This window comes from Nicotiana sylvestris, chromosome 10 (assembly GCF_000393655.2).
Source record: "Nicotiana sylvestris chromosome 10, ASM39365v2, whole genome shotgun sequence".
NCBI lineage: Eukaryota > Viridiplantae > Streptophyta > Magnoliopsida > Solanales > Solanaceae > Nicotiana > Nicotiana sylvestris.
Window position 1 is genome coordinate 6,262,698 of NC_091066.1, and position 20,002 is coordinate 6,282,699.

Consider the following 20,002-nt stretch of genomic DNA (forward strand, 5'->3'; position numbering starts at 1 on the left):
TTCAGTCTTCTGGTACAATCGCTGCTAATTGCAGAAACTCAGAGAATGTTAAAGTTTACCGCGTCGTCTGTCTACAAGCAGCAAATTATGTACAGCTTATTAAAAAGAAATATCCAGATAGGTCAAATTCAACCCCCTTGGGTGTATAACAGCTGCAGATGAGGCCAATTTTTAGTCATTGTCTAGAAAGTGCATTTGGGGGTACGTGACATCACTTCACTGAAACCTATTGTATCCATTCCAAAAATTCTGGAGAACTCTGACATTAGTCAAGTTTCTTGTTTTAGCAGAAATTTTGGATGATTGTGCACTGCCATTTGTGTCAGCGGCGTCAAGCGCTTAGATAGTTTATTTCATATTTTAAATTGAACTTTTTCTTTAGTGCCACGATAGTTGGCACAACTTTGGATATCTCCTTTGTTCTTAGAAACTGAAATCAGGAAAATCCTTCTCCACTCATCGAGTCACTTCTTAGTATAGCATTAAATAGCTCGGTAAGCCATCCCACTCAATCTCACCAAGACATTTCCAAACCTATGTGAGGATGCTATCTGGACCACATGCTTTTCTAAACTTCATATTTTTCATGGCACTCTTTACTCGTATGCAGATGCATGTAGATCTTGAGTTGAATCAATTAATCAAAATAGTCTCTCCATTTTTCCTTATTACGCTTCATCTGGTTTAACTCGTTTAGTGGGTATTGGAGAAGAAAGGAAATCTTGTTAAATATATAAATGCCATAAAAGACATGTATGAACGAGCCGTCATTGACGTAAAAACAGTAATAAGAGGTACAAAGGAGTTTCCCATAACAGTGGATTTACACCAAGGATCAGCATTGAACCCTGTATTTGTTTACCGTAGCAATGGATGAGCTAGCCAATACAATACAAGATGAGGTCCGATTATTTTCTGACAATATTGTGCTAATTGACAAACCAACAAGGGTGTGAACCAAAAGTTTGAACTATGGAGAAGCACTAGAGAGTAAATGTTTTCGGATAAGTAGAAGTAAGACTGAATGTATGTGTTGCAAGTTTAGTCGGCATAAGAAGAGTCAAGTTGAGGTGAGATTAGAGTGCCTAAAATTCAGATATCTAGGCTCGTTGTACAATAGCTGAAGATGAGGCCAATTTTCTAGTCATTAATTTGACCCTCCAACCATGAGATGCCTGAGGTCATCAAAATTGGAACTAATGTTAAGACATTTTCACCTTCTCTAAGGCATGTGGTTGCTATAGAAAGTGCATGACATCACTTAACTGATTCCTATAATGTGGATCCATTCCAAGAATTCTGGAAAACTCTGGCATTTGTCCAGGTTATATAGCATGAATCACTTATGTAGGTTCAACATTTAAGGCTTCTCATGGTTGCGACATATTATGCTGAGTATGTGACCAACATAAGTACTTTGATCTATTGCGTCAATAACCTTTGACAGCCTATCTACAGGAAATGATTTGAGGAATAGGCTGTTAGTGGCCGAAAAGGTGGCTTCTTGAACTCAAAGGGTGACCTTTTTCTTCATTTTCAGCAAGAAATGCACTTCAAGTTTGCAGATATTGATTTGTGGATGGCTATATCGGCACAGATATATATTTGGGTGTCAGAAAATTAGTCATAGATACATCCTATTGGTTCTTCTCAGAGCTTTGGGGGGAAGGAAAGTCAAACTGGTTGAATTAAAGTGGGGTTTGATCAATCTTTAATATTGGATTGAAATGGATAATACAACAGCATCAGCTCAAGGACCAACATCACCAGCTGAGGAACTGCTAAAGAAGATCCAAGAACTGGAGGCAGGTCATGCCCAATTGAAGCAGGAGATGTCTAAGCTCACGATTTCTGATGATCACAGATCACAGAGACAACAGCTTCCTCGTTTTAGTGCTGGTGGTGGCTTTGATGTCGGTGCTGTGGCTATCTGGAAAAGGGGGTCAACATCTTTCCGGCACTCGTCACCATTGCAAAGAGCGAGTAGTAGTAAAGATGAGGGAGAGAGCAGTAATGGTGGTGGACATGCCACTGTGAAGTTTACTGATAGACACTATTTGAATATATTAGAGTCAATGGGACAATCATTGCATATATTTGATGTCAACCGTCGTACAATTTACTGGTGAGTAATTGAAATAGACTTCCTATCTTTTGCCTTCCCATTTTTCCTTTTGTTCATTCGGAATTGGGAGAGAAAATAAGTGGGTGGGATAGATTGAGTTTGTGTCTGTAATTATCTGAGCTTGCTTTTTAGTTAGACTATGATTGGTGTTTGTCACATTTGTTCATGTTATTATTAATATAAGAGTTTAATTTGAGCCATTGTTAGACTTTGATTGGTGTTTGTCACATTTTCTCAATTTTATTAGTATAGGAGTGTGATTTGAGCCATTGTTGCACAGGAATCGAACTGCTGAACAACTATATGGTTATTCTGCTGAAGAAGCTCTTGGACAAGATCCCATTCAGCTCTTAGCATATGCTCAGGATTATGCTGATGCTAATAACATTGTACATCTAGTGATGAAAAGGGGTGAGTGTTGGTCTGGACTGTTTCCAGTTAAGAATAAGCGAGGGGATAGATTCCTAGTCATTGCTACCACTACCCCTTTTTATGACGATGATGGTACTTTCGTAGGTGTTATTTCTGTAACAAGTGATGTGAGGCCTTTCCAAGAAACAAGGCCTGAATCAATGGGAGTGAAGCAGTTGGATGCTGATGCAGGATTTAGAGCCAGAAAACTTGCTTCTTCCCAACTTGGACTTGATTCCGAGCAGCCTCTGCAAGTAGCCAGTGCCTCCAAAATATCTAATTTGGTTAGTACGGTCTTTGTTTTGGGTAGTTGCCTGGTTTTCTTTTGCTTTCTTTTGGTTCTCTTTACTGTCTGTATACAAGGATGGGCATATGCTGACATGACGAAACCTCATAACAGGCCTCAAAGATGAGCAACAAGGTTACGTCAAAAATAAAGACAGGAGAGAGCAGCGTGCTTCGTGAAGGTGGAAGTGGAGATAGTCATTACTCTAACCTTGCATTTTCCGAGGCTGCTTTGTCAGATAGCAGGGAGGACACAAATTACACTGGAGCGAGTACGCGTAGGGGAGATGTTCACTCTTCTCTTGGATTATTTTCTAATCTTGCAAAAGAGGAGCGATCCCTGGGGAAACCCTCTGGGGATGAGACTGAGGGAAAACAAGGTATTTATAAGACTATCACCTCGAAGGCAGAGGCATGGATGGCAAAGAAGAGCTTACTGTGGCCATGGAAAGCCAATGCGCGAAAAGCGTCAGAGGCAAGGACTACACAGTCTGAACGGCCTTGGCTAAACAATGACCAAGACAACGAGTTTAATTACAGTAACAGTAATAATGCATTAAAACCAGACAATCAGTTTATTAATACTAACTGGACAACCACCAATGAAGCTTCGGGGTCCTGGTCTACTTCATTTAATGGCAACAGCACAAGCAGTACTAGTAGCTGCGAAAGAACCAGCAATAGTGCTGTTAATAAGATCGACACAGATACTGACTGCCCTGATTATGAAATCTTGTGGGAGGACTTAACAATTGGAGAACATATTGGAGAAGGTACGTGAAATTCCTTTTACGGGTTAAACTGTCAAAGACAAGTCTATCAGTTATTCCAAACTTGATTGTAGAATCTTTGGAATCGGGCAAGGATGTATTTTGCTTTCATTTTCTCTTTCCAGCCATTATAGATGCTTCTGTTTTGAACAATAATCAGAAGTTTGTAGTCAATTGCACTTAACCTTTTGTATATCTCTTTCCGAAGCTGCTGCATTTGATAGTTTTAACCATCGCCTTTTCCTTTACGTCTTCATTCTCACTTTTCTTTTAATCTGTGTTTCTCTAGGTTCTTGTGGAATGGTTTATCATGGGATGTGGTATGGATCAGTATGTTCTTTGCCTCTTCTCTTATTATTAATTTTTTTTTACCAAGAGTTCTTTGCCCCTTCTGTTATTAAACTTTATGGAGAAAACTATGTTCTAAGCAATTATTTGTCAGTTATTTAACATACTGCAATGTTGATTAGATGTCATCGTAAACATATCATTTGTTCGAATATATATTTGTATGTTACCATTTACTCTGGGAGCTTATGCTTATAGCGTGGTACCACAATGGCTAATTCTGGCTTCTTGGCCCTATCATATGGATGATGTCAAAGTCTAAAATTTCTATAAGCCAGTATTTGTGTTGTATATTACATGAGGTTCCTCACACTCTCTTTCTAATCAACATTGAAATCTGGATCTACTAGCTTTTTTGTTTTTTTCTAGAGGGAAAATCCAGGAAAGTGTGACTTTGCTGGTTCTTCTTTGTAACATATTGATGTCTTTGCTGTGCAGGATGTCGCTGTTAAGGTATTTTCCAAGGAAGAATATTCTGATGAAGTGATATATTCCTTCAAACAGGAGGTCAGTCTTTTTGTTCATAAATTTGTCATGAAATGCTTTTGCTTCTTTTTTTTTCCTGATTAAATATTTGTTTTCCCATAGAACTTTAAGCTATATGGCTGGTCTTTCAGTTATTTCCTAGAAATCGCCATAAAATTGCTGTAGCCTTTAATGAAGTCTTAGATGCAGTGAACAAGGTCAAACGTACCAACAACTTTTTGCTACAAATTATATGCTTTGAATTGTTGGAGAGAAGGACAAAGCTGGATTATACTCACTGATCACTAAAATGGAGCTTTTTATGCTCTTTGTCAGTGTGATTTCTTGAAAATTTGAACTTCTTATTGTAATCAATCCCAGTTAATGCAGCATCAATGCGAAAAGTAATTTGCAAATGATGAGTATTAAGTTTGTCTAAAACAAAAATACCACTTCTCAGTTCATTAGAGACTATAACAATAGAATCCATGAAAATATTAACCAAATATGATAAGGTACTAGTTGAAATTAAAATTCTCAACAAGAGAAAAACATAAATAAGTGGTAAATTATTTAATAAATGCACTTAAACAAGGAACAAAGACTCAGAGCTATCTGTCTTCCAGTTCTTCTCTTGCTGAGTCTTGGTTGTCTGCAAAATTGTAAATCGGACATCCATGGTTCTGAATCTATCTATAGTATTCTATTAATTTCGATCAACTTCCACTTGGAGTTCCTCCTTTTATTTTCCAACTCAGATGCTATCTGATTTTATAGATTTAAAGGCCAAAGAAAATAGTTCTACGACATTACAACTCATTCATAGTATACATTGGAAAATGTTATTTGCCTGATACTAGTGCATGGAGACTTAAGTTTAATGCTTTTCCTCTCCAATTCAAGTAAGGTTATGCTAAATCCAGAAGCATCTCTGACAGGCTTTATGCTTATTTTTTGTAGGTGTCCCTTATGAAACGTCTTCGACATCCAAATGTTCTTCTTTTCATGGGTGCAGTAACTTCACCTCAACGCCTCTGCATTGTCACAGAGTTCCTGCCACGGTAAATTGTCTACCTTCTTTATGCTGAATAACTTGTTCCTCTTTTCCCCTTCTGTGTGACAATTTATTTGGTTTTATTCTTTGTGACTGTATCAGCATTTTTTCGTGTGTAACTGATAAACCATTTCACCTTTTCCACTATTGCAGGGGAAGTTTGTTCAGGCTATTACAGAAGTATTCATCCAAATTAGAATGGAGACGACGGATCCACATGGCTTTAGACATTGTAAGTTCCTATAAGATTTGGATTACCAGTTACTTTATATATATATATATATATATATATCAGGCCAGCTTGAGTGCCCCTCGACAATTCCACCGGTACCACCAGTTATATTAAATATTACCATGAGTAGCATCATTTTTGTATTTCCTCCTTCATGTGTGGCTGATCATCAAATTCTTTCTGTTAGTATTATAATATTTATCTCAGATATTTGGAGCTACTAGGGTTATTCTTTTAGGTTGACACTCATGTTCACTTTTGCTGCCTTTTTCAGGCTCGTGGCATGAATTATCTTCATCATCATAACCCACCTATTGTTCATCGAGACTTGAAGTCATCAAATCTTCTTGTGGACAAGAACTGGACTGTTAAGGTCTGGCTTCAGTTCATCTGACTGTCATCGTTTCTCTTTCTCACCAATCTCCTTAATGTCTATTACTAAAGAGGTTTTAGTATGTGGAAAAAGAGAATCTCACCGTGAAACTATTAATAGGTTGGGGACTTTGGTCTATCACGTCTTAAATATGAAACGTTTCTAGCAACAAAGACGGGTAAAGGAACGGTATCAGCTTGAACTCAAATCTCTTCCTTACTGTGGTAGTAAGAGCTCTTTTAATTCACCTATGTTGTTTGAACTTCTGCTGACTTATATCATTTTCTACCTAAATTCCCCTGCAGCCTCAATGGATGGCTCCAGAAGTTCTTCGAAGTGAACCTTCAAATGAGAAGTATGTCAACTATGAGATACATGCATTTTTAGGCAGATTCCTGAATATTTTAATGATATCAATCCTTCTTTGGATGTGCATTTAGGTCTGATCTATACAGTTTCGGGGTGATACTATGGGAACTCGCCACTGGAAAACTCCCTTGGGATAACCTCAACCCAATGCAGGTATTGTCATTTTTCTGTAATCTCACTTGCACAACATACCATAAAATCCGATCATCTAGCTCAGGTTGGTGAAGCCCCCCCCCTCCCCCCCCCCAACCCCCGTTTTTTTCTTTTCGAGATGATAACATGCTGTGTATATTAAAAAAACAGTACATAGGTTGTACTGAAACCATATTTACAGTCATTCAAAAAAAACAAAAAAAGATACACTGTTCTGCAATCCTATCAAGAAACTAGAATTCCTACGATAGAAGTAGTATCTTCTCTGTAATGCTGATTACCAAAAACAAAATACAATTTAGTTTGATCTTCTCAATACACCTGGCATTCCTCTCATTCCAGATTGTCCACCAAATACATACTGGGACACTCCTCCATCTATCTCTGTCTCTAGCTCCACTTCCAGCTTCATCCCAACTCAAGAGAGCTTTAGTAATCTTGTTAGGCATAGTCCAGGATATGCCTCTGAGATTAATAAAGATTTTCCATAACTGGTCTGTTATCCTGCAGTATAAAAAAGATGGCCGACTGTCTCTGCTTGTTCCCCACAAAGAAAACACCTTGAACATAATCGTATCCCTCTCCTGATGAGATTTTCATGGGTCAAAACAGCGTCCTTTGCTAAAGCCAAGTGAAGCAGGCTAAGGGATCATGACTTTCCAGATATGCTTCCATGGCCAATTTGTGATCTGTTGGTTTGGCTGATTCAGTAATTTGTATGCTGTATTAACCTTGTAAATTCCCCTGCTGTGTCCCTGCTGCCATAGTGTATCCACCCCATTCTGTAAGAGACGGGGTTTGACAGAATTCTATGAGCCCCCCACCCCCCCCCCCCCTTCACGCATAAGATAAGTAAAAGATAAAATTGGATTATTTTTCATCATAATACATATAAAGAACAACTATTTGGAGTTGATTGCAGGTGATTGGAGCTGTAGGATTCATGAATCAGCGGCTAGATATCCCAAAGGATGTTCATCCGCAGTGGGCTTCTATTATTGAGAGCTGTTGGCACAGGTTTGCATCTTAGTTCTTTCTACCATCATAATTTGTTTTGCTGAAGCAAATAGCCCTATGAGGAATGCTGAAAACTTCTGAGGCGTACTGCATTGACATTCAAATATATTCTGAAGTTATAAATGAGTCGTCCTTAGCAAACCAGGCTGAGATGACATCGGAACATATACAATATCGTCCTCGCCAATCTGAGAGAAAATAAAGAAGACATTAATGGAGAATATGTAACCTGGGTAGCCTCTTGCAATGATATTAGTTTATATTGATGTCTGGGACATTGAAGGTTTTATGTCAATCCCAGGTAATTCTGATGCTGCTTAGTGACTTCTGGAAAAAACCCACAAATTCCTGCTGAATCAGCTTAGGTTCAGTTAATCTCTCATCATGTTCAGTGTAGATGCAGTATACTCTGTTTCTAGCTTTCAACTGGGCATGGAAATACTTGGGGGTCATTTGGTAGGATGTATTAGGGGAAAACAATACATCTATTAGCTTTGATATTATTAATCCTTGTTTGGTAGCGTTTTTTACCACTTATTTGTTGTCTCTTAAGATGATGTTATTACTTTTCTGGCTTCTTTTGTTGTTACAGACCTTTTCTTTTGTTTCTTTTATGATATTATTATCTCTTCTGTTGAGTCGAGGGTCTTCCGGAAACAACCTCTCTACCCTTCCCAGGTAGGAGTAAGGTCTGCGTACACTCTACCCTCCCCAGATCCAATTAGTGGGATTTTACTGGGTATGTTGTTGTTTGGTGGCGTTTTTCAACCTATGTATAACTAATACATGTATTAGTTATACCCCCTATTTGGTATAATCCTATATATAACTAATACATAGCAAACCATTACATTAGTAATACCATGGTTTTTAATACATGGATAAGCATGTATGCACCCTTATGCAATGCATGTACGATTGATCCATGTATAAGCATGTACACACCCGGAAACAGCCTCTCTACCCTTCCGGGGTAGGGGTTAGGACCATGTAGGCGCTAGCCCTACCAACCATTTTTCGTCGAATCACATTAATTTTTCTCATCTTTTTGACTGAGCTGGTATGAAACTTTACTGTTTTGTCCAACTCAGTGAACCACAGTCTCGCCCGTCTTTCCAAGAATTGATGGAGAAATTTACCGGTCTGCTGAAGGAGTATGTAATTCAAGCACAGACAGCACGTAGCACTGCAAGAGATTGCAGCCATAAGGAACAGTAAATACAAATAGAGCGCTTATGCTTGAGTTTCATCGGCATTTTAATAACTCTTCAAGGTCTTACGGTTGTCACATAAAAGTTGGTCAGACAGAGCTCATGGGCTGCTTGTATTCTTAGATCCTAAGTTCAGAGGGCTGTTCGTGCTGGCACGTTCGATTGGTCTTATTGGGTAAGTTGAGCAAGCCTCAAATGCCATTTTGCGCTGCACTTCCATTTACGATTCTTCTATGCTAAAACGGAAATTTAGTAGTCGCTAAACGATTGAAATATACCTCTTTGAATGGCACTATAGCAGGCACACTTTTGATCAGAAGAGATTGAAGCAGCCTCTGTACGGTCACCCACCTATGGATGTTCTCTACACCAAGTGAAGACTGAAACTCTCAATAGCAACAGGCAGAAAGTTGCCTGCTCTCTATCCAGCATTCTATATAGAAGTGTTTTGTTTGCCTTTTGTTGTGGCCATTCTTCATGTTGTAGACTAGTATTTGTACTCCTAAGTGGTTGCTAAGCATTTCTTTAAATTGTTATAAGAGACAACTCTTTATCGGAAATAACCTCTCTATCTTTACAAGGTAGGGATAAGGTCTGCATATATACTATACACTACCCTCCCTAGATCCTGAGTTTTTTGTTGGTGTTATATAAGAGACAACTCTTTTCATTAATTTCAAGCGAGGAGTTTTCGCCAATACAGAAATGATAGCATTCATTGTTATTCCAGCTAATAGCTTGTTCATTCCCTATGAGGTGCTCTTTTTGGATTGAATCTTGTTATAAACTTATTGCACAAGTTGTTTTAAAAGACTTTACAAGTAAAGCTTGAATAGAATTATGTATTAATTAGCATTCAACTTAAAATCACTGACTGCAAAATTTTATGTAATATCAAGTATCAGGTCATTTAAAAACTATTTATATTACTGGTAATTGTCTATCTTATGCATGAGTTTGTAACCCCAAAAATAAGGTATTAACATGTTACAACAGATTAACTATACTAACAGTGGCGAAATATTTTTGCCTTGTAAGTGTATATAAGTTAATTATCGGTAATTAACCGAATGACTGTTAATTCATGTCAAGAATTTTGGAAGGAACATTGAATAGAATTCTTGCTATGGTAATATAAACTTTAAAGACAGATTGATAGAAAAACGTTACATTCGTATTATAGGAAATGATAGAGTCAAAACTATATAATAAACAGTAATAGAGGTTAAATAAATCAAGTGGAAAGGGCTATAAGACACTCATTTGTTTTAAAAAAAACTTATTTACAAAAAAATTATATATACACATTCTTTTTTCCAGAAAACATGTTGAAGACAATCCTGAAAAGTCATTCAGGATTAGGAATTTAAAGTATCTTTTGGGTTAAGTTGAATAATTAACCTAAATAGCCGCGCTTAAACTAAAAATAGCCAATGAATATATAGTATATGTATATAATTGTGTATAATACGTTACTGGAGGTTTGAAGACAGACCCTGGAGTCAAAAGGTTTCAAATTGAGCAAGACCAAAACGGAATACTTGGACTGCAAGTTCAGTGACGAAATTCATGAAGCGGATGTGGAAGTGACGCTTGACACTCAAGTCATCCCCAAGAAAGGGAGTTCCAAACACCTTGGTTCAGTAATTTAAGGTAATAGGGAGATTGACGGGGATGTCACACATCGTATTGGAGCGGGGTGGATGAAATGGAGGCTCACATCCGGCGTTTTATGTGACAAGAGAGTGCCGCCTAGACTTAAATGTAGGTTTTATAGAGTGGTGGTTAGACCGACTTTGTTGTATGAGGTAAAGTGTTGGCCAGTTAAGAACTCTCATGTCCAGAAGATGAAAGTGGCAGAGATAGATTTGTGGGCATACAAGGAGAGATAAAATTAGGAATAAAGTTATTCATGACAAGGTTGGAGTGGCTGCCGTGGAGGACAAGATGCGAAAGTGAGGTTAAGATGGTATGAGCATGTGAAGAGGAGAGGTGCGGATGCCTCTATAAGGAGAGGTAGAGGTAGGCCTAAGAAGTATTGAGCGAGGTGATTAGGCAGGACATGGCGCAACTTTAGCTTACTGAGAGAATGAACCTTGATAGGAAGGTGTGGAAGGCGAGGATTAAGATAGAAGATTGCTGGTAGTTAAGTGTATCTCTTTGCCATACCAGACTACCAGTTGCATTAGTATTAGTCTTGTATTTTCTTGTTCGTAGAGTTATATGACTATTTGGTATTTCTTTCGCATTATTATCTTATTATATCACTGTTGTTACTACTTTTTGATACTGCTTCTTTTCATTTTCCTTGTGCCGAGGGTCTTCGGAGACAACCTCTCTACCTCCACAAGATAGGAGTAAGGGTTGGGCACATACTATCTCCTCAAACCCCACTTGTAGGATTACACTAGATATATTGTTGTTGTTGTTATATAATCGTGTGTAATTTGTGTATATTCTATGTAAACCGGCTAGAAAAAGTAAACAGTAAATCTAGTCCTACTGACTATTAACAGTCGGGCCAGAGCCGTTATAAGTCAAAAATTTCAGAGAGGTCAATTTCAACCCCTTTTTTTCACTAAACAAATTCAACCCTTTGGCTGTATAGCAGCTGCACCCTGCAGATGTTACCCAAAAATATAATGCAGATGAAGCTAATTTTCTAGTCATGCTGAAATTAGGGAGGCATGACATCATCAAAATTGGTACTCATGCTAAGTCCTTGCCTTTCCAATGCTTATTTAGCTATATGTGCATTTTGGGGTGCATGACTGACATCACTTTACTGAATCCTATGTTGAATCTATTCCAGAAATTCTGGAAAAATCTGACATTAATTAGTCAATATTCAATTTTCTGGTTTTAGCAGAAATTTTGGACTGCCTTTTATGTAATTGGTGTACATGGGTAGCAGCGCAAGCTGTGAGAAATTTTAGGTCAGTAGTTATGGGTAAGGATTTATATGGTATTTTTAAATGATAGTTCGCATTACTTTGAATATATCCTTTGTTCTAATAAATTGGAATCAAGGTAGTGCTTCTCCATTCGTCGGGCATGCTACTACTTCATGGTGTAGCATTAAATAGCTCGGTAAGCCATCCTACTCCAACCTTGCCAAGACACTTCTAAACTATGATTAATATTTTCCAAGACAACTTTTTGCTAATTGATGAAACAACGAGAGTGTAAACCAAAAGTTTGAACTATGCAGAAGCACTCTAGAGTAAGAGTTTTTGGATACATAGAAGTAAGATTGAACGTATGTATTGCAAGTTTAGTCAGCATAAGAAGAGGGAAGTTGAGGTAGGATTAGACTGGATTCTGATGCCTAAATGCAAATAATTCAGATATCAAGGCTCGTTGTACAATAGCTGCAGATGAGGCCAATTTTCTGGTCATTGGTTTGACCTCCAATGTATGTGAACCATGAGAGGCCTGAGATGATCAAAATTGGAACTGATGTTAAGACCTTTTCACCTTTTCAAAGGCCATTTTGCTAGAAACTGCATTTGGGGCACGTGACATCACTTTACCGAATCTTATACGGGTCCATTCCGTGAATTCTGGAAAACTATGGCATTTGCCCAGGTTATATAGAATGAATCACTAATGTAGAGTTCAACAGCACTTGGATCTGTTGCGTCATTAACCTTTGACAGTCATTATTTAACGGAAATGATATGAGAAAGCTAGCTGTCAGGGGCCGAAAAAAGTGGCTTCTTGAACTTAAAAGGCGACCATTTTCTCCATTTCAGCAAGAAATGCACTTCAAAATTTTCAGTTGTATATTGCTACATAGACACAGATATATAGTGGGGTGTCAGTAAATTAGTCATAGATACATCCTATTGTTTTTTTCTCAGAGCATTGGAGGAAGGAAAATCAAACTGGTTGAATCTGAAGTGGGGTTTGATAGATCTTGGAATATTGGGTTGAAATGGATAATACAACAGCATCAGCTCAAGGACCAACATCACCAGCTGAGGCAGGGCATGCTCGATTAAAGCAGGAGATGTCTAAGCTCACGATTTCTGATGATCCCAGTTCACAGAGACAAAGGTCCCATTCTATCTCCCCACAACAGCCGCCTCGTTGTAGGGCTGGTGGTGGTTTTGATGATGGTTCTGTCGCTGTTTGGAAGAGAGGGCCAACGTATTTCTGCCATTTGTCACCATTGGGAAGAGAGAGTAGTAGTAAAGGCGAGGGTAACAGCAGTAATGGCGGTGGCCATGCTGCAGTGAAGTTTACTGATAGACACTATTTGAATATATTACAGTCAATGGGACAAGCATTGCATATATTTGATGTCAACTATCGTATAAATTACTGGTGAGTAATTGAAGTAGACTTCGTATCTTTTGCCTTTTCATTTTTCTTTTGTTCATTTGGATTGGGAGAGAAAAGAAGTTGCTGGGAGAGATTGTGTTTGTGTCTGTGTCTGTAATTAGCTGAGTTTGCTTTTTAGTTAGACCATGATTGCTGTTTGTCACGTTTGTTCAATGTAACATAGGAGTGTAAGTTAAGCCATTGTTAGACCTTGATTGGTGTTTGTCATGTTTTTCAATGTTATTAATTTAGGAGTGTAATTTGAGCCATTGTTGCACAGGAATCGATCTGCTGAACGGCTATATGGTTATTCTGCTGAAGAAGCTCTTGGACAAGATACCATTGAGCTCTTAGCTGATGCTCAGGATTATGGTGATGCTGCTAACATTATAGACCTAGCGGTAAAAAGGGGTGAGAGTTGGACTGGACAGTTTCCAGTTAAGAATAAGCAAGGAGATAGATTCGTAATCATTGTTACGACTAGCCCTTTTTATGATGATGATGGTACTTTTGTCGGTGTTATTTCTGTATCGAGTAATGCTAGGGATTTCCAAGAAACAGGGTTTGCATCGATGGAAGTGAAGCAGTTGGAATCTGATGCAAGATTTAGAGCCAGAACCCTTGCTTCTTCCAAACTTGGACCTGATCCCCAGCAGCCCCTGCAAGTTACCATTGCCTCCAAAATTTCTAATTTGGTTAGTACTCACTTTGTTTGGATAGTTGCCTGGTTTTCTTTTAGTTCTCTTTACTGTCTGTATACTAGGGTAGGCATATGACGAAATCTCATAACAGGCCTCAAAGGTGAGCAACAAGGTTAAGTCAAAAATAAGGACAGGAGAGAGCAGCGTGCATCATGAAGGTGAAAGTGGAGATAGTCATTACTTGAGCCGTGCATTTTCTGGGGCTGCTCTCTCAGATCACTGGGAGGATGCAAATTCCATTGGAGCGCGTACGCGTTTGGAAGATGTTCACACTTCTCCCTTTGGATTATTCTCTATTCTTGCAAAAGAGGAACATTCTCCGGGGAAACTCTCAAGCTATTCTGGGGATGAGAGTGGGGGAAAACAAGGGATTTGTAAGGCTATCACCTTTAAGGCAGAGGCATGGATGGCGAAGAAGAGCTTACCATGGCCATGGAAAGGCAACAATCGAGATGTGTCAGAGACAGAGAGTACGAGACTTGTACGGGCTTGGCTAAACAATAACCATGAAAATGAGTTTAATTACATTAACAGTTATAATGCATTAGAACCAGACAATCAGTTTATTGATACTAACTGGACAACCACCAATGAAGCTTCGGGATCCTGGTCTACTTCATTTGATGTCAACAGCACAAGCAGTACTAGTAGCTGCGGAAGCACCAGCAGTAGTGATGTTAATAAGGTGGACATGGATACTGACTGCCCGGATTACGAAATCTTGTGGGAGGACTTAACAATTGGAGAACATATTGGAGAAGGTGCGTGAAATTCCTTTTACAGGTTAAATTGTCAAAGACAAGTCTATCAGTTACTCCAAACTTGATCATAGAATTTTTGGAATCAAGTTTATGCTTATGGCGTGGTACCGCAATGGCTAAATTCTGGCCTCTTGGTCCTATCATATGGATGATGTCTAAGCCTACTCTAAACCAGTATTTGTGTTGTTAATTTCATGATTTCTGACACTCATCTTTCTAATCAACGCTTGAAGACTAGATCTTACTGGCTATTTTTCTAGAGGGTCGCATAGTGGTTGATGTTGGTGCTGGTAGTGGCATTTTGTCATTATTTGCAGCTCAGGTGATCTGTTTGTACCAATGCATCTTGTGCTTGTCAATGAACGATATCAACCATAGCACAGCCATTTATGCTGATATCTCTACTCTATATCTTTTCTTTTTCCCACCTCTCCACACCCAAAAAACCTCATAGGCTGGTGCAAAGCATGTTTATACCATAGAAGCTTCTGAAATCGCCGAATATGCCAGAAAACTGATTGTTGGAAGTCCATCACTGAATGACAGAAATACAGCAAGTGTTCTTTTACTTGTTTAAGCTGACTCCACTTAGTATGGGATTGAGGTGTTGTTGATTTATTGATTGTTCTCTTGTTTTGTTCCTGTGCCTTCTCCAATGCTATCCGACATATTCATATGGTATCTTGGTAGTGCTTCTTATGTTTTTTTGTTAACGTTTCATCTGTGGATGTTTAGGTAATCAAAGGAAATGTTGAAGATGTAGAGTTACTTGACAAAGCTTATATTTTGATCTCTGAGCCAATGGGTAAGCCTGTCTAGTTAGTCTCATTTTTAATTTATTATTTGATCATGTTAACTTCTACGATGAAGCATTGTGTATACTTCGGTCGTGCTGCAAGTTTGCTAGAACTTTAGGTTATTCCCCTGGATTGACGACTAAAGTTCTTCTTGAAACATCACTACAGCTATATCATTGTCAATTATTTGATTTTCAAGAACCTATACTATTAAAGACGGAGAGTATATGGAAGATTAAGACAATGGAAACATCTGATCTGATGAATGCTTTGCTATCTGTGGACCAAACAGAAGTGAAGAGAAGATCCATTTGCCTATGTGCTGGGAACATTTCCGATTGCCTATAAAAACTGAGAGCATAAAACACATATATACATGTTCAGTAGCCAATACACATCCTAATAACTTTCACACATAGTACACATTGAGTTGCATTTTAAATTTGTACTGCCTGATTGTCCACTATTTTCCACGCTAGCCCTGGCAACTTTTGGCTTTGAATCTCTTTAATTTTCCCCATCTTCTCAACTGACCTGGTATGCAACTTTACTGTTTCGTTCAACTCAGTGAACCACAGTGTCGCCCGTCTTTCCAAGAATTGGTGGAGAAACTTAACGATCTGCAGAGGGGGTATGTTATTCAAGCCCAGACAGCAAGTAGCAATGCAGGACGTAGCAGCCATAAGGAATAGTAAATACAAAAGGCGCTTGTGCTTCAGGTTGATCGTCAGATTGCTAGCAGAATCATTTTGCTAACTCTTCAAGGTTTTATGGCTGTCACATGAAAGTTGGTCAGCCAGAGCTCACAAGTTGCTTGTGTTGTCCGATCCAAAGTTCAGAGGGATGTTCGTGCTGGCACGTTCTATTGTCTTATCGGGTAAATTGGGTAATGATTCAAATGCCATTTTGTGGTGCACTTCCATTAACTGTTCTTCTACATTAGACCGAATTTCTAGTCTCTATACGATTGAAACATGCCATATTTGAATTCCAGGCACACATTTGATCAGAAGAGATTGAAACACTGTACCAAGTGAAGACTGAAGACTCTAAATAACAACAGCCAGAAAGTTGCTTGCTCCCTAAAAAGTGTTTTATTAGCCATTTGTTGTGATCATTCTTCATGTTTTAGACAAATATTTTGTACTCCCAATGGTTTCTAAGCATTTTTGTAAGTTTGTAATAAGAGACAACTCCTATATATGAAAGAAATGATACACTTTTTGTTATTCCTATAGCTTGTTCATTCCTATGTTGCTCGGACTATCCGAAAATATCGATGGGTGCATGTCGGATCCACTATTTTTGGAGGATGCGACGCAGGTGCGGTAACTGTTTTGGAGAGTCCCCGCAACATAAGTTCATTCCCTCAACATAGGTCCATTCCTTGTGATGTGCTCTTTTTGGAATGAATTATCTTGTTATGTGCTTGTTGCACAAATTGTTTCAAAAGACTTACAAGTTAAGCTTGTTGTTAATTGAGATTGAATAGATTTTTGGAATAACCCCATATGATAATTAGAGTTTAAATTAAATACACAGACTATTATTTTATATACCATTCGATATCAGGCCATTTAAATGCTAATAACTTGTTACTCTTCTATCTTATGCATGAGTTTGTAACCCCAAAAATAAGGTAGTAACGTGTTATAACAGATTAACTACTCTACCGACAAGGGTTGTGGTGGAGTGGTAAGTACTCCTTCATCTTTAACAGAGGTCTCGGGTTCGAGCCCCTGGGTATGGAATCGTCTTTTGTTAGGAAGCGCTTTATCCCCCAATGTAGGATTTTCCGGCGCGAATCTGGATTTAGTCGGGCCCCAATGTGGGTACCGGACACCGGGTGGGAAACCAAAAAAAAAATCAACTACTCTAATCGTGGCAATTTTTTTTTTTTCATTTTTAGTTTATGTGAGTTATTATTGGTAATTAACCGAATGGTTTTAAATAAATCAATGGCAACGAGCAGCTGTTAGGATCAATATAGATTGCTATTATAATAGGCAATGATAGAGTTAACACTATATAATACAAGAGTAATAGAGGTTAAATAAATCAAGAGGAAAGGGCTATTAACACCACTCATTTGTCTTAAAACAAACTCATTTATAAAACAATTATACATACACAATTTTTTTTTCTTCTAAAAAATTTGTTAAAGACAATCCTAACAAGTCATTTGAACCTATATTCTCTGCTCTGCTTTAAACAAATTTCACATTATAATAGAATGGAAAAGTTAGACGTCATCAAAATCAAGATCAAGAATTCAATTGTTGAAGCACATTTTGGATTAAAGCCTGAGTGGTAAATAATGTAATATATTGACAGTTGAACCTGAATCGTTACAAGTCAAGTTTTGGTGGGGCAAACTTCATCGAGGAGGTTGAATACCTAAAAAGGTAAAATGTAACAATCTCCCACGAACAATAAATTATTGCATACGTATCCAAGAATTCCTGAGAGGTCAAATTCAACCGTTTGAGAACATCCGATAAAATTGGAAAGTTGTATAATAGCTATGTCATTCAGGGACATCCGATAAAATTGGAAAGTTGTACAATAGCTGACGATGTTACCAAAAAAGAATAGCTGAAAATAAGACCACTTCGACTTCTCTAAGGCAATAAGGCATGTGTTTGCCAGGGGTGGATTTAGGGGAGCGCAAGGGGGTTCACCCGAACCCCCTTCGCCGAAAAATTACACTGTATATATAAGGCAAAATCTGTTTTTTACCTCTATATATTAAGTTTTGAATCCCCTTAACATAATCCAAAAGTGTAGTTTAGTGGTCAAGGGGATTCAAAATCTACATAAGATTATGAGTTCAATTCCTACTAGCTACAAAATAAGTTTTTTGAATCTCCTTCGTGGAGATTCTGCCTCCGCCACTGGTGTTTGCTATAGAAAGTGCATTACATCACTTCACTTGAATCCTATAATATGCAACCATTCCAAAAATTCTGGAAAAAACTTACATTAATCAAGTTCCATGTTTCTTGTTTTAATAGGAAGTTTGGATTTGCTGGAAAATTACTATTTTCGGATCCATTCATAAGGGGTGCTAATTAACTCGTTACCCATTAGCTAGTCCTCCTAAAGCCCTAGTTCTAGTCTATAAAAAACACCATTATGGGTGTTGAAAAGAGAGATTTTCACTAGCAACGACTTGAGTTTTAATATCAATCGATCAATCTTTGCACCGAAGGGATATTTAGGCTTTGAAAACAAGGGAGTTCATCTGTGAGGATATCCGACGACCGGTGAGACAAGCCGTGATTGCTGCAGATCTGCTGCCGACTATGTCAGTGGCTTCGTGTAAGCAGCGTTGACTTTTTAAATGATATATTATAATTTAGATTTGAGGTATTTTTGGGTTATAAAAGTTTCATTTCGTATCTCAAATTGATATTTACTTTTCAATATCATAACTGATAATCTTAATACGTAATTAGCTAATTAACAAACTTTAAAAGATCAAGCGAGTTGGCATATATGTTTTTCTTGGAGATTCTGGAAAAATCTTACATTAATCAAGTTCCATGTTTCTTGTTTTAACAGGAAGTTTGGATTTGCTGGAAAATTACTATTTTCGGATCCATTCATAAGGGGTGCTAATTAACTTGTTACCCATTAGCTAGTCCTCCTAAAGCCCTAGTTCTAGTCTATAAAAAACACCATTATGGGTGTTGAAAAGAGAGATTTTCACTAGCAACGACTTGAGTTTTACATATCAATCGATCAATCTTTGCACCGAAGGGATATTTAGGCTTTGAAAACAAGGGAGTTCATCTGTGAGGATTTCCGACGACCGGTGAGACAAGCCGTGATTGCTGCAGATCTGCTGCCGACTATGTCAGTGGCTTTGTGTAAGCAGTGTTGACCTTTTAAATGATATATTATAATTTAGATTTGAGGTATTTTTGGGTTATAAAAGTTTCATTTCGTATCTCAAATTGATATTTACTTTTCAATATCATAACTGATAATCTTAATACGTAATTAGCTAATAACAAACTTTAAAAGATCAAGCGAGTTGGCATATATGTTCTTCTTGGAGATTCTGGAAAAATCTTACATTAATCAAGTTCCATGTTTCTTGTTTTAACAGGAAGTTTGGATTTGCTGGAAAATTATTATTTTCGGATCCATTCATAAGGGGTGCTAATTAACTCGTTACCCATTAGCTAGTCCTCCTAAAGCCCTAGTTCTAGTCTATAAAAAACACCATTATGGTTGTTGAAAAGAGAGATTTTCACTAGCAACGACTTGAGTTTTACATATCAATCGATCAATCTTTGCACCGAAGGGATATTTAGGCTTTGAAAACAAGGGAGTTCATCTGTGAGGATTTCCGACGATCGGTGAGACAAGTCGTGATTGCTGCAGATCTGCTGCCGACTATGGCAGTGGCTTCGTGTAAGCAGCGTTGACTTTTTAAATGATATATTATAATTTAGATTTGAGGTATTTTTGGGTTATAAAAGTTTCATTTCGTATCTCAAATTGATATTTACTTTTCAATATCATAACTGATAATCTTAATACGTAATTAGCTAATTAACAAACTTTAAAAGATCAAGCGAGTTGGCATATATGTT

The 20,002-nt window shown here is 37.9% G+C and overlaps 2 protein-coding genes across 2 annotated transcripts; both read left to right on the forward strand.

Moving 5' to 3' along the window:
• Nucleotides 1-1,535: 1,535 nt before the first annotated feature.
• Nucleotides 1,536-9,438, forward strand: LOC104238815 (uncharacterized). The gene is made up of 15 exons (XM_070160325.1): nucleotides 1,536-2,125; nucleotides 2,406-2,536; nucleotides 2,642-2,820; nucleotides 2,937-3,594; nucleotides 3,881-3,921; nucleotides 4,378-4,446; nucleotides 5,365-5,465; nucleotides 5,612-5,690; nucleotides 5,965-6,063; nucleotides 6,184-6,252; nucleotides 6,369-6,418; nucleotides 6,504-6,585; nucleotides 7,508-7,602; nucleotides 8,694-8,988; nucleotides 9,112-9,438. The coding sequence occupies exons 1-14, from the start codon at nucleotides 1,728-1,730 to the stop codon at nucleotides 8,818-8,820; spliced, it is 2,178 nt and encodes a 725-aa protein (XP_070016426.1). The 5' UTR covers nucleotides 1,536-1,727; the 3' UTR covers nucleotides 8,821-8,988; nucleotides 9,112-9,438.
• Nucleotides 9,439-11,401: 1,963 nt separating this feature from the next.
• Nucleotides 11,402-16,593, forward strand: LOC104238817 (uncharacterized). The gene is made up of 7 exons (XM_009793298.2): nucleotides 11,402-11,903; nucleotides 12,161-13,142; nucleotides 13,420-13,834; nucleotides 13,932-14,601; nucleotides 15,337-15,406; nucleotides 15,967-16,284; nucleotides 16,393-16,593. The coding sequence occupies exons 2-5, from the start codon at nucleotides 12,751-12,753 to the stop codon at nucleotides 15,354-15,356; spliced, it is 1,497 nt and encodes a 498-aa protein (XP_009791600.1). The 5' UTR covers nucleotides 11,402-11,903; nucleotides 12,161-12,750; the 3' UTR covers nucleotides 15,357-15,406; nucleotides 15,967-16,284; nucleotides 16,393-16,593.
• Nucleotides 16,594-20,002: the final 3,409 nt, after the last annotated feature.